Raw genomic sequence first — 20835 nt, 5'->3', positions numbered from 1 at the left:
CTTCCTCTGGCACAGCTTGAGGCCGCGTCCCCTCATCCCAGCCCCGCTGACTGCACCTCCCTCCTCACCCCACCAGCTGTCCAGGCCTGGATGGGGTCCCCATAAACCTCATCCCCGGGAGGACAATCCCCCAGGGCTGGGGTGACCCCGCTACCCACCCAGGGGGTCCATGCCGCTGGGTTTGCCGGGCATGGGCCGCAGCCCCGGGGTGCTGCTGGTGCCCGGGGTGGGAGCGTCGTTCCTGGGCGTCGGAGTGTTGGACTTGAGGCCGGGCGTGGAGGATTTGTCGTTCTGGGGGGAGAAGGGACGGAAAAGGAGGGATGAGCTGCAGCTGCCGGGATCCACGGGCGGCGCCGCGGGGACCCCGCGGGAGGGACGTACGTGGCCCAGGTCCTTGGTCTTGGAGGAGGGAGTGCTGCTGGAGGAGGCCACCGAGGCCGGGCTGTTGGGAGCGTCGCCCTTCTTCAGCCCGCGTGCTTTGTCCAGGCCGTTCTCCGGGGGGGAATGGGCCGGGCTCACCCGGGGCGTGGCGGGGTCCTGTGAGATGGGAAAAGCCTTGGAATTCCCAGGGAGGGAAGGAAGGAAGGGCTCCCTCCGGCTGGCGCCGAAGGAATCGCTTCCCAAATCCCCGAGCCACAGCGTGGCAGGGGCAGAGCCAGCCGCTCCTCACCTCATTGGAGACGTCCACCACCAGGTCATCGCTCTTGTCACCGTCGCTGTCCTGCAACACAAAGCGTGTCACAGCCCGCAGAGAGCTCCCAAAGTGGGGGGATCAGCGCCCCGGGGAGCCAAACCTCCCCCAAACAGGAGAGCTGGGAAAGCCTTTCCATGGAAAAGGTGGGACTGGAGAGCTGGGGAAGCCTTTCCATGGAAAAGGTGGGACTGGAGAGCTGGGGAAGCCTTTCCATGGAAAAGGTGGGACTGGAGAGCTGGGGAAGCCTTTCCACGGAAAAGGTGGGACTGGAGAGCTGGGGAAGCCTTTCCATGGAAAAGGGACTGGAGATCTGGGGAAGTCTTTCCATGGAAAAAGTGGGAATGGAGATCTGGGGAAGCCTTTCCATGGAAAAGGCAGTCAGGAGCTGGAAGGGGCTGCCCAGGGCAGGGGTGCAGCCGGTCAGGGCAGGGATGTGGCACTTGGGGACATATGGGGACATGGATTACGGTGGCCTTGGCAGCGCTGGGGGATGGTGGGACCCAACGGTCCCAAGGCCTTTTCCAGCCTGAATTATTATAATATAATTATAATATCTATATTTATATCTATATCTATCTATATCTATCTATGTACATATATATATATAAAAATAGAATTATTATCTAATACTACTACATAATAAAATTACTATATATTTCTATTATTATACTATATATGGTATGTATATTTATATTATTATAGCATATATAGCATATATTTGTATTATTATAGCAGATACAGTACATTTATTATTATATTAACTACAGTATATATATTTATATTATTATTTATAATAGTATTATATTATATTTATAATTATTTATATTATACTATATATAATATAATATTTATATACATTATATATAGTAAAATGTTTATATATTATACTATATATAACATAAATACTTCAACTATATAAATAATATATCAATATTATACTTATTAAAAGTATGTACATATTAAAAGAATATGTATGAATTAATTATATTATATATAGTAAAAGAATATATACATATTAAAAGAATACATATTATACATATTAAAAGAGTATATGAAATATACAAATAATATAAAATCTAAGTAAATATATAAAAATAAATAAATATATTGAAAAATATGTAAATATATATAAATAAATAAAATATATTTAATATATAAAATAAATAAATATATAAAATATATAAAAATATACAGAATATAATAAAATATATAAAAATATAATAAAATATGTCAAAATATAATAAAATATATAAAAATATAATAAAATATATAAAAATATAATAAAATATGTCAAAATATAATAAAAATAAAAAATATAAAAATATAAATAATAGAAATATAAATATGTAACAATAATAGAAATATAAAATAAAACCCCACAGATTCCAGCCCCAGCTCACCCACATCACACCTGGAGAACATCACCCGAGCCCCGCCCCCTGTCCCCAGACGCTGTCCCCAGGTGTCCCCGTGGCTGTCACTCACATATCGGCTCATGCTGTCCTTCTCCTCCGCTTTCCGCTTCTTGGAGTCGATGCTGTAATCCGTGGAGCTCCGGTGCTTCTCGCTGGCCCGCAGGCTCTCCGAGGGGGACACGGAATTGTTCTGTGGAGGTGGGAGAAGCTTTGGAGGGGGGGCAGGAGGAAACGGAGCTCCACGAGCAGCGGGATCCAGGGCTGATCCAGCATCAGCCTCACTGGGAATGCCGTCAGGATGTCCATGGACACCTGAGCTGAGCTGGGAATGCTGTGAGGATGTCCATGGACACCTGAGCTGAGCTGGGAATGCCGTCAGGATGTCCATGGACACCTGAGCTGAGCTGGGAATGCCGTCAGGATGTCCATGGACACCTGAGCTGAGCTGGGAATGCTGTCAGGATGTCCATGGACACCTGAGCTGAGCTGGGAATGCTGTCAGGATGTCCATGGACACCTGAGCTGGGAATGCTGTCAGGATGTCCATGGACACCTGAGCTGGGAATGCTGTGAGGATGTCCATGGACACCTGAGCTGAGCTGGGAATGCCATGAGGATGTCCATGGACACCTGAGCTGGGAATGCTGTGAGGATGTCCATGGACACCTGAGCTGGGAATGCCGTCAGGATGTCCATGGACACCTGAGTGCCTTGGCTGCAGGAAAATGTTTTTGGCAGGAGGTTGTTTATGAAAACATCTGGGAAGAAAACCCACGTGGCCAGGAGTGGCACGGCTCATCGGGAATTCTGTCCCTGCTCCCAGCAGCCAAGCCCAGGCCATGCTGGCATTCCCAGGAAAGCTCCAGAGCCCAGCAGCTCTCCCCTCCTGGCCGAGCTGGGAGCCTCATCCAGAAGGAGCCAAGCAACGGCCCCATCCCAGCCCTGGAGCAGAAGGACATCCCCAAAACCTCCTGGAGATCCCACGTGAGCAGGACCGGCAGCACTGTGGGATTCACCGGGGGAATTCTGCCCTGGCTCGGAGCAGCAAAGCCCGGGAGACGCGGCATTCCCGGGAAACGCCGGCAGCACGGCCAGGAGGACGCCTGGCGCCGCTCCCGCATCCCAGCCCGCACATTCCCTCCACCCCTGCGAGCAGCGGGGTCTCTGCCCGCTCCCCAGCGCCGCTCCCCAGCCGTGCCCGCCTCTCTTCCCCGGCTGAAAGGGAGAAGCAAAGCAGTTCATGTTTCTCCTCGGTCCCCACTAAGCAGCTTTGGATAACACGGAGCTCTTTCTTCCCAGGCAGTCATGCTGAAAACCCTCGCAGCTCCCAGAGAATCATGTCAGGCATTTAGAGGCATCGATCCATTCAGCCCCGCTCCTGGCCCGCCGCCAAGGAACTAAATATTTTTTATTGCACAGGCAAAGGCTGGGGAAAATATGAATGACTAACGCTGATTATCGCACACATTAAACCTCCACGGGGAATAGCCCGGCTCGCAGTTTATGGATTGGGAAGCTGCCCGGCTCCGACGGCCCCCTGCCCGCCGGAGGAGCGGGTTAATGATGCCCAATTCCCCTCTGCCTCTCCCCCCCGGCCGAGCACTTCCCTTCCCCGCTCTCCAAAGGGCCGTTTGTGGGCTCGGAGCTGGCAGGAAATCGCTGCCAAAGCCGCAGCTCGGCCGGGTTTTGTCCTGGCAGCTTTTCACACGGAACGCCGGGCTCGGGAGAGACCTCCGGGATCCTGGGCCGGTCCTGCCGTGCCACGGGGAGCTCAGGGACGCGTCCAGGCCTCCCCTGCCCGTGTTCCACAGCCCTTTCCCTGCGGGAATTCCTGCCGCTGTCCCGTTTTCCCTGAGCATGGGGCTCGGCCCCGTTGTTCCATGAGCTCCTGCCACCCTCAGCATCCTCTCCATCCCTGCTCCCAGGGAACCCATCCCAAGGAGCTCTCCAAAATCCAGGGATTTCCCTGGTTGGGAACAGCTTGAGCTTCCAAGCCCTGCTCAGCACCCATCCCAGATAAAGGGGGAGCGACTGGGAACGACCCCGAGCCCCCGAGGAGGGTCTGACCCCGCTCACTCAGCCCAAAAGTTCGCAGCTCTCCAGTCCCACCTTTTCCACGGAAAGGCTTTCCCAGCTCTCCCGTTTGGGGGAGGTTTGGCATTTCCCGACCTTCTGCCACGGGCAGAGCGATTTAAATCACATTCCCAAGCCGCCAGCAGCACGGGGAAGGTGACTCCGCTCATCCCAGCACATCCTCCAGGCAGGCTGAGGGATTTTATGGCCTGGTTTATGGTTTAGCGAGAGCCGTGCCCAAAGGTGGCCCTGCAGCTCCTCCCAGGCACCAGGTGGGTTTTTAAGGGGTAAATAAAAACCTGCAGAAAAGGGGGAGCAAAAGGAAGGAGTGGGACTTACTGCACTCGAGTCTCGCTCTTCAGGAGATGCCGGGGCACAGGGCAGGGCACAGCCAAAACAGAGACAGGGAAATAAAGCAAGTTAGCACGAATCTCAAACCAGAAAAATAAACCCAGAACCTCCTGCTCTTCACTCAAACCCTTAAACCCTTTCCGGGCTCTCTCCAGCTTTAAAATCTCCCTCCATCCCTCCCTCCCATCCAAGCCCTGCCCCTTTTTGTCCTTCCTGTGATTTCTCTGGCCAAACACGGCTGGGAATGCCCTGAACTCGCTGCAGCAGGTCTGTCTGTCTGTCTGTCTGTCCCTGCAGCCAGCCCTGGGTGCCCAGCTCCACACCCAGGAGTGAACATTTCCCTGGAATCTCTGACAATCCATGCAGGAAAAGGAATGGAACTGGATCGCATTACCAATAGTTTTGTCTCACTGCTTTGTTTTTTCCCACCCCAAATCCCCCAGCAGAGCCCAAGAGCTCAGAGAGGCTGTGGGAACCTGCCCTGCCCGCGGGAAAAGATCCCAAATCCTGCCAGGACAATCCTGAACGCCGCTGGTTTGCACCTGGAATCACAAATCCACCCTCTAAATCCCTAAAAATGGGAAAACCCACAAATTCCCGGGGACCCCTGCCCATGGGAAGGCTCTGGTGGTGATGGAGAGGAGGAGGAGGGTGAAGGCTGCTTTCCCATTAAGGCACGGCACAGGAATTGCAGCCAGGCTCCAAATGAGCGGCTTTTAGGGAATTCTGCATCCCTAAAAGTGCAATCCCCTGATCTGGATGCAGCTGACCCGAGGGATGGGGCGGTGGGACACGAGCCAAGCCAGGATGAGAGCTCTCCCCCAGCACCAGGGGGACCTGGAGCTGCCCCAGGGCTGGAGCCCCTCTGGAGCCGGGCTGGGAGAGCTGGGAATGTTCCCCTGGAGAAGGGAAGGATCCAGGGAGAGCTGGGAATGTTCCCCTGGAGAAGGGAAGGATCCAGGGAGAGCTGGGAATGTTCCCCTGGAGAAGGGAAGGATCCAGGGAGAGCTGGGAATGTTCTCCTGGAGAAGGGAAGGATCCAGGGAGAGCTGGGAATGTTCCCCTGGAGAAGGGAAGGATCCAGGGAGAGCTGGGAATGTTCCCCTGGAGAAGGGAAGGATCCAGGGAGAGCTGGGAATGTTCCCCTGGAGAAGGGAAGGATCCAGGGAGAGCTCAGAGCCCCTTGCAGGGCCTGAAGGAGCTTTGGGAGAGCTGGGACGGGACAGGACCCAAGGAATGGCTTTGTAGCGGAAAAGGGGAGATCTGGGTGGGATAACAGGCAGGAATTGCTCCCTGTGAGGGTGGGACAGGCCCTGGCACAGGTGGCACCGCTTGCCCAGAGCAGCCACAAATCCATGGAAGTGTCCAAACCCAGCTGGGAGCACCCTGGGACAGCGGGAGGTGCCAGTTCCAACCTTCCCCTCCCTTCCAAGTGAAACATCCTGGGACTGTGGAAACTGCAGGGACAGCAGGGGCTGCAGGGGACAGAGGGGACAGAGAGGACAGCAGGAGCCGCAGGAGCTGCAGGGGCAGAGGGGGCAGCAGGAGCCGCAGGGGCTGCAGGAACTGCAGGGGCAGAGGGGGCAGCAGGAGCCGCAGGGGCGGAGGGGACAGCAGGAGCCGCAGGGGCAGAGGGGGCAGCAGGAGCTGCAGGAGCCTCATCAGCCGCAGCCCCCTCACCTCTGTGGTCCAGGTCGTGGTGGTTCTTCTCGTCCTTGACGGCCAGGTGTGCCTGGCTGCCGAGCGCGCCGAGCGCCAGCAGCCCCGAGCTGCTGCCGGTGACGGGCGGGATGCCGGGCGGCTGGAGCCCCGAGGGGTGCGGCGGCAGCTGGACCGGGGGCCCGTGGGCGGCGTGAGAGAGGTGCTGGGCCTGGAGCTGCTGCTGCTGCAATGAAAGCACCAGTGAGCCCCGGGGAACGGCCGTGGGCGCTCCCGGGAAGGGAAGGGACGGTCCCGGGGATGGACGCTCCCGGAGCGGCCCCGCAGGACGCCTGGAAGGAGAAGCTCCGTTAGCTCAGAGGTGCCCCAGGACAGGGGCCGGGATCTGGGCTCGCCCCCCGGGATGGACACGGTCGGTTTGGCTCTTCCAGCGGTAAAAGGGAAATAAAAACCCCCCGGGAATCCCACCCAAGAGGCGGAGACGCTCCGTGGCTGGAGGGCAGCAGCCAAAGCCGTGCGAGAGAGGAAATTCCAGCCCCCAGGAGCCTCCCGGGCAGCCCAGGACAGGGAAGCTCTGCTCATTTGCTCAGGAGCAGCTTCCACGTTCTTCATAGCAAAGAGAGAATTCCACAAAATGTGCTGGATCCCAGGATCCTGCTGCTCCCAACCCCTTCTGACCCCTGGCACTGGATAAATCCCGCAGGGATCCTCCTCACCCCCACATTCCCGGAGCTGCAGTCCGGCCAGGATGGCAGAGGGCCCCCAGCTGCTCCCAGGGGTTTTTTGGGAGTGAATCCCACCATCCCAGCACTCATCCAGCCATGGAGACTCACCACCCAACCCAGCTTAGCCGGGAAAAGCAGCTGTGGGGAGAGGAAGGGAAAAGCAGACCCGTTCCCTGCTTCAAACACAAAACCAGCTGAAATCCAAGGAGAAATCCAGGGAGCCGCTCCCCAGAGCCCCCCGGTCCAGCCAGGAGGGTCCTGGAGCTGCTGGTCCTGCCTGGGACCCTCCTGCCTGCACCCCCAGCCCCTCCAGCAGCTCCCGGGGAAGGAAAGCACGAGGGGAATCACAGCTGGGGACACCTGGAGTGAGGGGACACACCTGGAGCGAGGGGACACACCTGGAGTGAGGGGACACACCTGGAGCGAGGGGACACACCTGGAGCGAGGGGACACACCTGGAGCGAGGGGACACACCTGGAGCGAGGGGACACACCTGGGTGGGCCAGGCCACTCCAGGCCCCCACAAGCAGCCGGGATCAGGATTTACCCTCCGAGGGGCAGGGATGGGCAGCAGGACCTGCTGGCACAAGGCCAGCCCAAAGGACACCCCAAAAGCAGCCCCAGGGATGGAGGGCTCATCCCTGTTCCCAAGGGTTCCAGCAGGGACATTTCCAGGTGCCCCTGGATCCCTGGAGTGTCCCAGGCCAGGCTGGACAGCGCTGGGAGCACCTGGGACAGGGGGAGCTGTCCCTGCCATGGCAGGGGTGGCACTGGAGGGATTTAAGGTCCCTTCAACCCAAACCATTCCAGGATTCCGTGACAGGATTCCCCACCACAAGTCCAAGTTTTGGGGAACAGCTCTGGCCCGTTCCCGACGAAGGAGCCGTGCTGAGCAGCAGAGGTGACATCCATGGACACAGCAGGACGGAGCAGGCCCCGGCTGGTCACCCAGCCCTTCCCGAGCTGCTCCCTCATCCCCGTGGGATGCAGAGGGAAATCCCCATCCAGACCAACATTCCAGGAGGGAGCTGAAGGCAGAGACCGCATTCCCAGGCACGGGAGATCCACAGGAGATCCACAGGAGATCCACAGGAGATCCACAGGAGATCCACGAGAGCAGCTCCGAGATCCCGGCTGGAGCAGCAGCCACACGGAGAAGGAAATCCATAAATCCCTGAGCCCTCAAGAAGCGGGAGCCGGCTCTGCCAGCAGGGTGGGGAGACCCTCAGGATGGACATTCCGGAGCGTCCCCGAAGCAGGAGCAGGGCTGAGGGGCACACGGGCAGCTCCTCAGGGCCGGGATCAACCCTCCGGCACCAAAACAAACCCAACAGATCCTCGGCTCTTCCCGATCCCAACTTCACGGGATTCCCACCCATCCGAGGGAGAGGCAGGGCTGGCCATGGCGTGGTCCCAGAGAACGGCCCCCAGCGCTTCCCACATTTCCTCTCCCGGGAGCTCTCCGTCGGTGCCCATCCCTGGAATACTCCAAGAGCCGGTGTTTTATCCTCAGCGACATCTGCACGCCGTAACTCATCCCAGCAGCTTTCCATCCCCTTCTCAGGATGTCCGTGTTGGGAATTCCAAGCCTGGAACAGCCCCAGGGGACGGAACAGCCCCAGCACCAGCGAGGCAGCAGCACCCAGGGGAGGAGAATCAGCGCTGCTCCAGCGGAGAACCAAAACTGGGATTTCTTCCTGGTTTTTAGGGTTCCAATGGATAAATCCATCCCGGGGCTCTGGGAGCTGCAGGAACCGAGGTCGGGACACATCCCTGGTGGCCCCGAACATCTGCAGGTGCTGTTGGATTTCGGGAAGCGGGGAGCAGGATCCACGTGGGATGTCCCGAAGGCTCCGTGTCCCGGGGGCTGCTGAGGAGCCCATCCCGGGCCGGGGAATTCCCGTCACTCCGGAGCATCCCTCGGGAATAAGGTGCTGGAGGCTCCGTGGAGGGGGACAAAGCGCAGCTGGAGCTCGCAGGCGCTGTCCGCTCCGGCTGTCCTCTGCTGGGAAGGGCCCTTCCCTCCCATCCCTCATCCCAAGCCTGGAGAGGGGCTGAGCCGCCGGCCAAGGTTCGCTGCAGCTCTTGGGGAACCCCGGATCCCCCTGGACCAGGGGACAAGCGGCACACGCCGGGCGAGGATTCGGAGCAGCATTCCAGGATCTGGGAGCGGCCGAGCCCAGGCACAGCCCGGATCCCTCCGACCCAATTCCAGCCTCAGCAGGACCCCAGCGGGGAGCGAGGCTCCCGATATCCCGGGAAAGCGGGAGGCTGGGGATAACAATCCTGCCGACCCAGCCCGGGGGGACTCCGGCAGCGCCGCCGGAGCTCTCGGGGTCCCTCGGCCGGAGATGGGGACACCGGAGGAGGCTCCAAATTTGGGAGGAAGGCTGGCAGGGAGTGTCTGCTGGTGGAGTGGCTTTAATTGGATTATGTCCATCACGCTCCGTGCCTTTGTTCCCGATTTAATGGTTCAGCACTTCAGCTCAGCGCCGGCGTTAAATTTAGTGACGGGGTTTAATCATTTCCAGGGAAATCATTTCCAGGGCTACAACCAAATCAAGGCTCCATTTCAGCCCAGCCTCGAGCGCAGGAGCCGCGAGACAACGGCCCAGATGCATCAAATTAACAGTTCTTGACCTCAAAAGGGGCAAAAGAAGAGCTTTGCACCATTTTTGGGGGGGTCTGGGTGCACAGGGCTGGTGGGGCAGGCTGGGGATGGAGCCAGGGACACCCCAGGGCAGAGCAAACCCAGCCAGGGGTGCGGGAACCCCACAGAAACAACCAGCTGAGGGCAGGGCAAAACCCCAAATCCTCTGCCTTGGGGGACTCAGCGGCTGCAGCTGCCACCCAAAGCAGCTCCACGCTCGGGGATGAACCTGGAACGTCCCTAAAAACCACAGGAGGCCGTGGGATCAGCATTCCCTCAAACCATGGGATCCCCATTCCCTCAATCCATGGGATCAATATCACATCAAACCATGGGATCCCAATCTCCTCAAGCCATGGGATCCCATTCCCACCAAACCATGGGATCCCAATCCCATCAAACCATGGGATCAGCATTCCCTCAAACCATGGAATTCCAGTCCTCTTAAACCATGGGATCCCCATCCCCTCAAACCATTGGATCAATATCCCCTCAATCCACGGGATCAATATCCCATCAAACCATGGGATCCCAATCCCAAACCATGGGATTCCCATCCTCTCAATCCATGGGATTGATTCCCATCCTCTCAAGCCATGGCATCCCCATTCCCATCAAACCATGGGATCAATATCCCATCAAACCATGGGATCAGCATTCCCTCAATCCATGGGATCCTGTGTTAACTGAATTCCAGCATCTGCCACTTCCAGCAGCTCCCGCTCCACCCCGAATCCGTCAGCAGCGTCCCCCCGGTGCCAGCTCCCGCTCCTGGCGCTCCCACCAGCCCCTCCACCAGGGATCCGGCTGATTCCCCGCTCCCAAAACCGGCAGGAGCGCGATCCCACGGCTGTGAGGCCCGCGAAGCACGGGAGAACGGATGGAAGAGCGAGTTAAGCACAGAGAGCTCCCAAGATCCGTGAAGCTGAGGACGCGTAAATGGTTATTAAAAAATAAAAATAATTATCAGTGAGTGTTTTCTGGGGAAGGAAGCCAGAGGAGCTCTGGAGCCACCTGCCCGGGAGGTGGATCGGGAATTCCCACGTGCCAGGCTTTGCTGCAGGAGCAAGACAGCGACAGCAATTAAAGAAATGATTAAACTCGTTAATTTTCAATCAGAACCGCGGGAAAGGGTCAATGCACGGGACAACAACGCCGCCGAGGGCACAGCACATTCCACACCCGGCAGAGACAGGCCTGGCCTCAGGGGCTGCGGGAGGCTCCCATCCCAAACACCCCCAGCCCCGCCGGGAACAGCCAATTGCAACCCTGGAGAGCCGGATCGGGGCGGATTTGGGGTCTGGGGACAGCCAGGAGTGTGGGATTGGGGCAGTTTTGGGGTCTGGGGACAGCCAGGAGTGTGGGATTGGGGCAGTTTTGGGGTCTGGGGACAGCCAGGAGTGTGGGATTGGGGCAATTTTGGGGTTTTTAGGAACAGCCAGGAGCTGTGGGATTGGGGCAGATTTGGGGTCTGGGGACAGCCAGGAGCTGTGGGATTGGGGCAGTTTTGGGAACAGCCAGGAGCTGTGGGATTGGGGCAGTTTTGGGAACAGCCAGGAGCTGTGGGATTGGGGCAGTTTTGGGAACAGCCAGGAGCTGTGGGATTGGGGCAGTTTTGGGAACAGCCAGGAGCTGTGGGATTGGGGCAGTTTTGGGAACAGCCAGGAGCTGTGGGATTGGGGCAGTTTTGGGAACAGCCAGGAGCTGTGGGATTGGGGCAGTTTTGGGGTTTTTAGGGCAGCCAGGAGTTGTGGGATTGGGGCAGTTTTGGGGCAGTTTTAGGACAGCCAGGAGCTGAGGGATTGGGGCAGCTTTGGGAACAGCCAGGATCTGTGGGATTGGGGCAGTTTTGGGGCAGTTTTAGGACAGCCAGGAGCTGTGGGATTGGGGCAGTTTTGGGGCAGTTTTAGGACAGCCAGGAGCTGAGGGATTGGGGCAGTTTTGGGGCAGTTTTAGGACAGCCAGGAGCTGAGGGATTGGGGCAGTTTTAGGACAGCCAGGATCTGTGGGATTGGGGAAGTTTTGGGGCAGTTTTAGGACAGCCAGGAGCTGAGGGATTGGGGCAGTTTTGGGGCAGTTTTAGGACAGCCAGGATCTGTGGGATTGGGGAAGTTTTGGGGCAGTTTTAGGACAGCCAGGAGCTGTGGGATTGGGGCAGTTTTGGGGCAGCTTTGGGAGCAGCCAGGAGCTGTGGGATTGGGGCAGTTTTAGGACAGCCAGGAGCTGTGGGATTGGGGCAGTTTTGGGGCAGTTTTAGGACAGCCAGGAGCTGAGGGATTGGGGCAGTTTTGGGGCAGTTTTAGGACAGCCAGGAGCTGTGGGATTGGGGCAGTTTTGGTGTTTTTGGGATGGCCAAGGACTGGGAGCCGCCCTGCCTGCCCTCCTGAGCGCAGGGCTGCCTCTGGACATGGTAAATGATAGGAATAAAAGGGGAATACACACGGTGAGAGGCAGATTGGGAAGTCCACGTACCCCGATGATAGCATTCAACTCCGTCATTGTCACTTGCTTGGCACGCTCAACAGCCTGGGCCACCTGCTGTTGGTGCTGTGGGGACATGGGGGCCGCGTCAGCCGCAGCCCAGGAGCCCCCCAGGCGGGCCCCCCCCTCTTTTGGGCCCTATTTTTCCCAGTTTTCCCCCATTTTTTGCCCTCTTTCGGGTGCAGCAGCCTGGGGGCAGCTCCCAGCTCCTCAGGGAGAAGGGGAAGCCACTCACAGCCTTTTTGGGGGCTCAGTGCTGAGCAGAGCCCCTGCTCTGCCCATCCCAAGGGTTTTCCAGGCAGGATTTAAATCCCATTTCTCCCCCCAGGGACCCAGCAGTGCCCGTGGGGGAATGGAAACCCCTGGGAGAAGCTGCACCCCCTCGAGCAGGGCATGGAGAAATCCTTACCTCTTGTGACAGAAAAGGCATGATCTGGGCTAAAATCGTGTTCAGTCTTTTAGCAATTTCTGTCTGAAAAAAGGGAAGAAGGAAAAGCAACAGTCAGCACCCAGCAACCTCCCACGAGGCACGAGGCTTCCCAGCAGCAGTGCTGCGTCCCCTGTCCCTTCCCAAAATCCCCTCCCTGTCCCTTGTCCCTTCCCAAAATCCCCTCCTGTGCCTCCCCTCCCTGTCCCTCTCTCCCTGTCCCTCTCTCCCTGCCCATGGAAGCAGCAGCAGCTCCCAGCAGAGCCCCCCAGGCTCTCCATCCCAAGGACACATCCCTGTTTTCCCCCTTCCCACCACGGGATCAGCATCCTGGAGCAGCCCCGGCCCTGCCACACCGGCCTGGGCTTGGAGGAAACACAGCCAGGGACATCCCGGAGCAGCTGCCGCTCCCTGGAGGGGCTGGATCCCAGGAAATCCAGAGTTTGGAGACCCTCTCCATCCCCCTCTCCATCTCCCTCCCTTCCCAGGGCTGTGGTGGGGATTTGGTTTCTCCCAGATCCCCCTGCCCTGCGCAGGGAGTGGGATCCCAAAATCCACCAGGGCCCTGCTCTGCTCCCTCCCCACGGGCGGCATTCCCTCCGCCAGCCTCACATCCCCATCCAGGAACAGCCTCCAATCCAATCCCAAAGGCCCCTCAGCCCAGGAGACACCGGGAAAATCCTGCCCTGCCCTGCCTGGAGCCCCCCAGAGCTCCGGCTCCTGCTCCAGGGGCTCCCCACTGCAAAGCCCATGGAACATTCCCGGCCATCCTCTTCCCCAGCAGCACCCCCGGTGATTGGGTTACACCTGGAATTGGCTCTGTGGGAGCTTCCAGGGATCTCCTGGTGGGATGGCCGTGTCCCAATCCAGGGATCTCCTGGTGGGATGGCCGTGTCCCTCTCCAGGGATCTCCTGGTGGGATGGCCGTGTCCCAATCCAGGGATGTTCCCAGCAGGACAGCCGTGTCCCTCTCCAGGGATGTTCCCAGCAGGACAGCCGTGTCCCTCTCCAGGGATGTTCCCAGCAGGACAGCCGTGTCCCAATCCAGGGATGTTCCCAGCAGGACAGCCGTGTCCCTCTCCAGGGATGTTCCCAGCAGGACAGCCGTGTCCCAATCCAGGGATGTTCCCAGCAGGACAGCCGTGTCCCGGCTCCCAGGGGTTAACTCCGGCTGCTCCTGGCCAAGGCAGCTGTGAAAACAGCTCCAGCTCCAAGTCAAACACGGCCAAGCGGCCGCGAGGATCCAGCGCCACAACAATGGCCGGAGCTGAGCGCTGGCACGGAATCAAACGCCCCGAAATTCCTTCCGCCAGCCCCAGCAGCTCGTTATCAATAACACAAGTGATTAACCGGGAGAGCTCCGGCCTCCTGCTGGCAAGGAGCCTCCTTCCCTGGAGAGCCACGGCCACCCCCTGCCCCAAACACCGCTGTGCTCCCCAAATCCTGCCCCAAACCCCGCTGTGCTCCCCAAATCCTGCCCCAAACCCCGCTGTGCTCCCCAAATCCTGCCCCAAACCCCGCTGTGCTCCCCAAATCCTGCCCCAAACCCCGCTGTGCTCCCCAAATCCTGCCCCAAACCCCGCTGTGCTCCCCAAATCCTGCCCCAAATCCCACTGTGCTCCCCAAATCCTGCCCCAAATCCTGCTGTGCTCCCCAAATCCTGCCCCAAATCCTGCCCCAAACCCCGCTGTGCTCCCCAAATCCTGCCCCAAACCCCGCTGTGCTCCCCAAATCCTGCCCCAAACCCCGCTGTGCTCCCCAAATCCTGCCCCAAATCCTGCCCCAAACACCGCTGTGCTCCCCAAATCCTGCCCCAAACCCTCCTGTGCTCCCCAAATCCTGCCCCAAACCCCGCTGTGCTCCCCAAACCCTGCCCCAAACCCCCTGAGCTCCCCAAATCCTGCACTCCTGCTCCCACAGCCCCGGGACATGTCCAGCAGCACCTTGGAATCCCAGCCAAGCCAAAGGAGCCCTCGGCTCCACCTGCTCTCAGAAACCCCAAAGATCCTGATCTGGAGGAAAAATCCCAAAGGCCCCTCAGCCCAGGAGACACCGGGAAAATCCTGCCCTGCCCTGCCTGGAGCCCCCCAGAGCTCCGGCTCCTGCTCCAGGGGCTCCCCACAGAGCTGCAAAGCCCATGGAACATTCCCGGCCATCCTCTTCCCCAGCAGCACCCCCGGTGATTGGGTTACACCTGATGCTTTTCTTAGCAATTCCAGAGGCCGGGAACGTGCTGGCACACCGTGCCAAGGCAGGGACGGCGGGAAGTGACCACGGCTTGGACTCAGGTACCCCGGCCACGGCCAAGTCACCGGGATCATCGCGGCCCCGAGCGTGAGGATGCGTGGATCCAGCGGGCAGCCGGGGCGCCACGGAATCCTGGAATGGTTGGGTTGGGAAGGACTTCAAAGCTCAACCAGTTCCACTCCCTGCACCTTCCAGGAGCCCAGGTTGCTCCAGCCTGGCTTTGGCCACTTCCAGGAACGGGGCAGTGATGGGCACCAGTGTCCCGGCAGCCCCCCAGGGAAGGATTCCCTGCCGGTATCCCGCCTATCCCTGCTCCGGGCGGCGGGAAGCCGCTGCTGCTGTCACTGTCAGGACACCTGGCCCTCGGGAGCCCTGTGTCACTGTCAGGACACCTGGCTCTCGGGAGCCCTGTGTCACTGTCAGGACACCTGGCTCTCAGGAGCCCTGTGTCACTGTCAGGACACCTGGCTCTCGGGAGCCCTGTGTCACTGTCAGGACACCTGGCTCTCAGGAGCCCTGTGTCACTGTCAGGACACCTGGCTCTCGGGAGCCCTGTGTCACTGTCAGGACACCTGGCTCTCGGGAGCCCTGTGTCACTGTCAGGACACCTGGCCCTCGGGAGCCCCGTCCCCAGCAGCAGGCTCTGGCCAGCACGAGCCTTTCCGCACCCAACGCTCACACAACAGCTCCGGCTGCCGAATCCCAGCGCAGCCCCGGGGCCACCTCCGTGCCCAGCCGCAGGAAAAGCTCCTTCCAGGCTCTTTGGCACCGCAGCTTTGATCAGATTATATTTAGCTGCGGCTCCATTAAAGATTTATTCCTGCAGCTCCAGCCATCGGAGCCGGGATGCGGCGAGCGCTGCTCCAGGAGCCCGGCCCCGGCAGCTCCCGGGTTCCAGAACAAATCCCATCCACGTCCGAGGGGAAAACGGCGCTGCCAGCACCCGCCCCCCTGGGCTGCATCCCGGGAAAAGCGGATTCCAGGGGGCAGGAAGGGAAGGAGCTGGGTTTTCCCTGCCCAGGAGCACACGTGACGCTTCCACCCTTCAACACAAAACTTCCAAGCGAGACATGAAGCCAAACTCCCCGTTCCACACAGACTTCCCACGTGGGATCGGGCGAGCATGGGGATATTGGATGTCCCAAATATTACATTTACAGCCGTGAACACGAGACTCAATCCTCCTTTAAATATTTCCTTGCTTTCCCTTCTCCCATTCCCTGGCACGTTAAACTCCGGTTGTCCCCATCAAAACTTCAAGGGGAACACCGGGAATGGGGGAGAGCTCCGTGCCCAACACCTTCCCCTTCACAGGGCTCGTTCATCACCTCGCCCAGAGCCCCCGAGCTGCTCCTGCCAAGGAAAGCTCCGTTCCCACCGCGGGTTGCCATGGCAATCCCAGCTCCGCATCCCCTTCCGCTGCCCTGCATCTTCCCTGGACCAGAAACGCCCAGAGGGGGGCACGGGGAGAGGCTCCCGACCACGCCAGGAGCCAATCCCGGGATAGTCCCGCTCGTTAAAAAGGGCAAGGAGTGGGGAGAAGCTGAAATCCCGATGAATTCCCCCCTCGCTCCGCGGCCCTGCCAAGAGCCTGCCCAGGAGCTCCCGGCGTGGGGTTTCAGCGAAACCAGAGAAAACATCTGCACCGGTGATAAATCAACACCGGCACCGCCTGGCCCCGGCTCAGGCTCCTGTCACCTGCTCTCAAAATGGCCAGAGCCAGCAGCAGCAGCAGCATCCCGAGCACTCGGGGACACCGGGAGCTGCTCCCGGCCCCAAGCGGCGCCGGCTCCGCGCTGTTCAACAGCCGCGGTGCCCCACACCTCCCGTCCCACAGCTGGATGGGGCAGAGGGGGGTTAGAAATAACCCCACCACGTGTCAGTCATGGGAGAGGCTCAGAACTGACCCCAAATCTGGGAGGGCAGAGCTCTGGGGGTGGGGGGGACACCCAGGGTGGGTGGGAACGCTCCTTGTGGCAAAATGTCTGGGTTTGGATGGGCCCGAGGCTAACGGGGCTGCAGGGATGTCCCAGCCCGGGGTGACACCCCCAGGCAGAGCCCCCGTGGCACAGGACAGGACACAGACCCCTCCTGGGCATTGCTCAGCATCCCAAAAACCCTGCACGGGACAGCCCAAAAAACAACCCCAAACAGCAACCCTGAACCTGCAGAGAACACCCCAAAACACACAGCACACACCCCTCGATGTGTCCCCCAGACGGAAAACGTTCTCCGTGGGGAAGGGAAGCTCAGCAGGCCATGGCAGCTGGAGCCCCCAGAACAGATTTTGGGCCACGGCAGCCCCAGCCCAGCCTGCCCTCACTCCTGGGCTCACCAGGACAGGGGGAAGGCGCAGAACGCTGCCCTCCCTCCTCCTGGAAAACCCCAAACCCACCATCTCCACCTCCTCCAATCCAGGAACCTCCAGAGGTGGAGCACCAGGGATTACCCAGGGCCCTGCACACACACCTCACCGCCAACCCCAGCCTTGCCCAAGCGCTCCCGGAGCTCCGGCAGCCTCGGGAACGCGACCGTTCCCTGGGAAAGAACAACTCCATCCCTACACACACACACACAGGGCACCCCTAAACCCTGCAAACGGGGCTGCAGGAGCACCGACACCACAGGAGGAGCACCCCACAGCCCCCAGGTCCTCCCCGGCACAGGAGGAGCACCCCACAGCCCCCAGATCTCCCAAACCCTCCTCCCCAGCACAGGAGGAGCACCCCACAGCCCCCAGATCTCCCCAGCACAGGAGGAGCACCCCACAGCCCCCAGACCCCCCAAACCCTCCTCCCCAGCACAGGAGGAGCACCCCACAGCCCCCAGATCTCCCAAACCCTCCTGTCCAGCACAGGAGGAGCACCCCACAGCCCCCAGGTCCTCCCCGGCACAGGAGGAGCACCCCACAGCCCCCAGATCTCCCAAACCCTCCTCTCCAGCACAGGAGGAGCACCCCACAGCCCCAGATCCCCCAAACCCTCCTCTCCAGCACAGGAGGAGCACCCCACAGCCCCAGATCCCCCAAACCCTCCTCTCCAGCACAGGAGGAGCACCCCACAGCCCCCAGATCTCCCCAGCACAGGAGGAGCACCCCACAGCCCCCAGGTCCTCCCCAGCACAGGAGGAGCACCCCACAGCCCCCAGATCTCCCCAAACCCTCCTCTCCAGCACAGGAGGAGCACCCCACAGCCCCAGATCCCCCAAACCCTCCTCTCCAGCACAGGAGGAGGAGTAAATCACACGAGGCGTGAAGCACCAGCAGCATTTGTTGAAACCAGGATATTGTCTCTTTAAGCACATGAAAATCAGGCCCTTGAGCAGTGTGGTTCTCACTCGGGCGCACAATTATGGGTACTTTCAGCTGTCTACCACTATTTCAAGTGCTCTCTCCAAGCGGGCTGTCAATGGCATGTTGAAAGCTATTTGTGGCTGCTATCGTTATTAGCAAAGTGGAGAGCCTGGCTGATGAGAATTAAATTCAGGGCGGGGGTGTGGAGGGGCAGGACACAACCCCTCATTAGGGAATTACCACCAGCCACGGGGTAAAGCTCGCCCGGACCCCCCCCAAAACTCAGCCAGGAGCCCCCCAAAATCCAAGATCCGAGAGAGAATTCCCCCTCTGCCTCGGGAGCGCTGAGAGCGCGGCGCACAAATTACTCGGCTTGTGAAGTATTTAGCAAATTATTACCTGGCACTCCTTGCTAACGAGCGCGACAGAAAGGATATTGTGCTCCTGGAATATTCCAGAAAGGCACAGACAAAAAGCTGCCTCTCTTCCCCGGGAAGTGCTGGGGGGTTGAGGTTTGTTCCAAGCACAAGGCAGGAAAACAAGAAGCGCTTCTCTGGAGCGTTCTCAGCCATAACAAGAAATGAGAGGCAGCACAAAGGTTCTGTCCTGCGAGGTGTCCCGTTTCCCCAAGCAAAATGAGTTTTCCTTTTGGAATGGTTATTGCCCTCGGCGATTATCCACGGAGATCTGCACAGAAACAATGCGCGGCCCACGGGGGGAAGAGAAGTTTCTTTTGGAAAAATCAATTAAGCCGAACAAAAAAAAAAAAAAAAAAAGGGAAAAAAAAAAAAAGTTTTGCCGGTGTTTCAAAAGAAAAAAATTCCTGATTGGAGTCGGGTTTAGGAAGGAATCGAGTTCAGCAGGAAGACTGATGTAAGGAACGATTCACTGCAACCGACTGGGGAATCACTTCCTAAATATTCCTTTGCATATGGAGTTGTTTATGAAACTCCATTTTTTTCCTAACGAGAAACAAAACGAGAAGAAAGGCGGGGGGGGGGGGGAAAGGCCAAAAAAAACCCACCACAACCCCCCCCCCCCCCCCAAAAAAAAACCCAACCCCACACGCAGCCACATATGCACACACTTAATATTCAGCGTGGAAGAGATAATCTGTTATATAAGCCCACAGACAGACAATCCCCCTTTGCTTAAAGATGAAGTATCCATCAATGTTTGTCTGGAGCAGATGTAATCACAAGCAGTCAAGTCTGGAGGGCAGGACACTGCATGAATAATTCAAGCACTTCAGTCTACTTGATTGTGTGCAGATAAACACAAGTCAACCGCTAAACAGGTCAGCTGATAAACTTGTTTGTTCAGGACCAGCCACCCTCAGCCAGATGCCGGCAGGACCACGCCGCAATTAGCGGGATGCCTTGCGGGATGCCTGCCGGGGGGGATGCTGCGCCAGGGATGCCTTCCAGGGGATGCTGCGGCCCCAAAAGGGGGGAAACCCTCCCCGAAACCCTCCCCGAAACCCTCCCCGCTCGCCCCATTTTCGCCTGGAAGCGCAGCCGGGCTGGCTTTGTTTGCTCCGCGCTGCTGTCAATTAAAAGCAGGAGCCGGCTCCGGCTTCCCCGGGCTCCAGCGGGCACGCAGCAGATGTCACCCCCGGGAAGGGCCCGGCCAGGCACGGGATGCTGCTGGAAGCGCTCGCACAGCTCGCCTCCCGGGCTGCCGGGGCCGGGAAAGGCCGGCACGGGCAGGGACCGGCAATTCTGAGGCTCCTCGGCCACCCCCGAGCCCCCCGCGGCACACGGAGGATGGAGCTGCTCTGTCCGCACCTCCCAAAGCTCACCCCGCGCTGCCGAACCTCGGGATGCACCCATGGACCGGTGGGAAAACACTCGGCATGGCCAGGGAACAGAATCTCCCAGCAAGGGAATCAACTCAACATCCCAGAGCACAATTCCAACATCTCCAGCGAGGGAATCAACTCAACATCCCGGAGCACAATTCCAACATCTCCAGTGAGGGAATCAACCCAACATCCCAGAGCACAATTCCAGCATCTCCAGTGAGGGAATCAACCCAACATCCTGGAGCAGGATTTCCAGCATCTCCCAGCACCCCAACGTCCCGGAGCACTATTCCATCATCTCCCACCAAGGGAATCAACATCCCAGGGTGTCATTCCAGCATCTCCAGCAAGAGAATGAACCCGACATCTCAGAGCACAATTCCAACATCTCCACCAAGGGAATCAACTCAACATCCCAGGGTGTCATTCCAGCATCTCCAAGAGAATCAACCCAACATCCCGGAGCACCATTCCAGCATCTCCAGCAAGGGAATCAACCCAACATCCTGGAGTGTCATTCCAGCATCTCCCAGGACCGAGCGGAGCCATCCAGCAGCCAGGTAGGAAGAGGCTCGGGAGAGGAGCCCCTCTGCCCCAGGAGCCCGAGCTCCATCCCTCCGGGGTCCCTCCGGGGTCCCTCGGGTGTTGCTGAGGTGGCCGCAGGCTCCGTGTCCCTCTGGCCACACCAAACCCATCCCCTCCTCACAGGAGGCCGCCCTGGCCTGCCCCACAATCCCGAATTCTGGGCCATTCCTGAGCCTGGCCCACAATCCCAAACTTTGGGCTGTTCCAAGGCCTGCCCCACAATCCCGAATTCTGGGCCATTCCCGAGCACTGCAATCCCAAATCTCAAACTGTTCCCAGCACCACAATCCCAAGTCCCGCGCCGTTCCAGGGCCTACCCCACAGTCCCAAATTCTGGGCTGTTCCCGGGCCTACCCTGCCATCCCGAATTCCAGGTCGTTCTCCAGTACCATAATCCCAAATCCTGGGCCATTCCCAGGCCTACCCCCCAAT

General features: G+C 58.7%; 1 protein-coding gene across 10 annotated transcripts in view; it reads right to left on the bottom strand.

Annotated features, from left to right (window-relative positions):
* TLE3 (TLE family member 3, transcriptional corepressor) overlaps positions 1 to 20835 on the bottom strand; it is a 31892-nt gene that overhangs the window by 7317 nt on the left and 3740 nt on the right. For 2 of the 10 annotated variants that reach the window (XM_088063381.1, XM_088063383.1), the window contains exons 6-13: positions 12458 to 12520; positions 12010 to 12114; positions 6214 to 6418; positions 4522 to 4538; positions 2180 to 2299; positions 671 to 721; positions 382 to 537; positions 159 to 291 (exon numbers count right to left, since the gene is read on the bottom strand). In XM_088063381.1, coding sequence (XP_087919507.1) covers positions 159 to 291; positions 382 to 537; positions 671 to 721; positions 2180 to 2299; positions 4522 to 4538; positions 6214 to 6418; positions 12010 to 12114; positions 12458 to 12520 — 850 coding nt within the window. Of the gene's footprint in view, positions 1 to 158; positions 538 to 670; positions 722 to 2179; positions 2300 to 4521; positions 4539 to 6213; positions 6419 to 12009; positions 12115 to 12457; positions 12521 to 20835 lie in introns of all 10 variants that reach the window. The other 8 variants (XM_005521666.3, XM_014251300.2, XM_088063384.1 and 5 more) reach the window with 5 other exon arrangements.

This window comes from Pseudopodoces humilis, chromosome 16 (assembly GCF_049639895.1).
Source record: "Pseudopodoces humilis isolate 2021_Gansu_Grassland_sample_001 chromosome 16, ASM4963989v1, whole genome shotgun sequence".
In the NCBI taxonomy this organism is placed as follows: domain Eukaryota; kingdom Metazoa; phylum Chordata; class Aves; order Passeriformes; family Paridae; genus Pseudopodoces; species Pseudopodoces humilis.
This window is presented reverse-complemented; position numbering and strand designations above follow the sequence as displayed.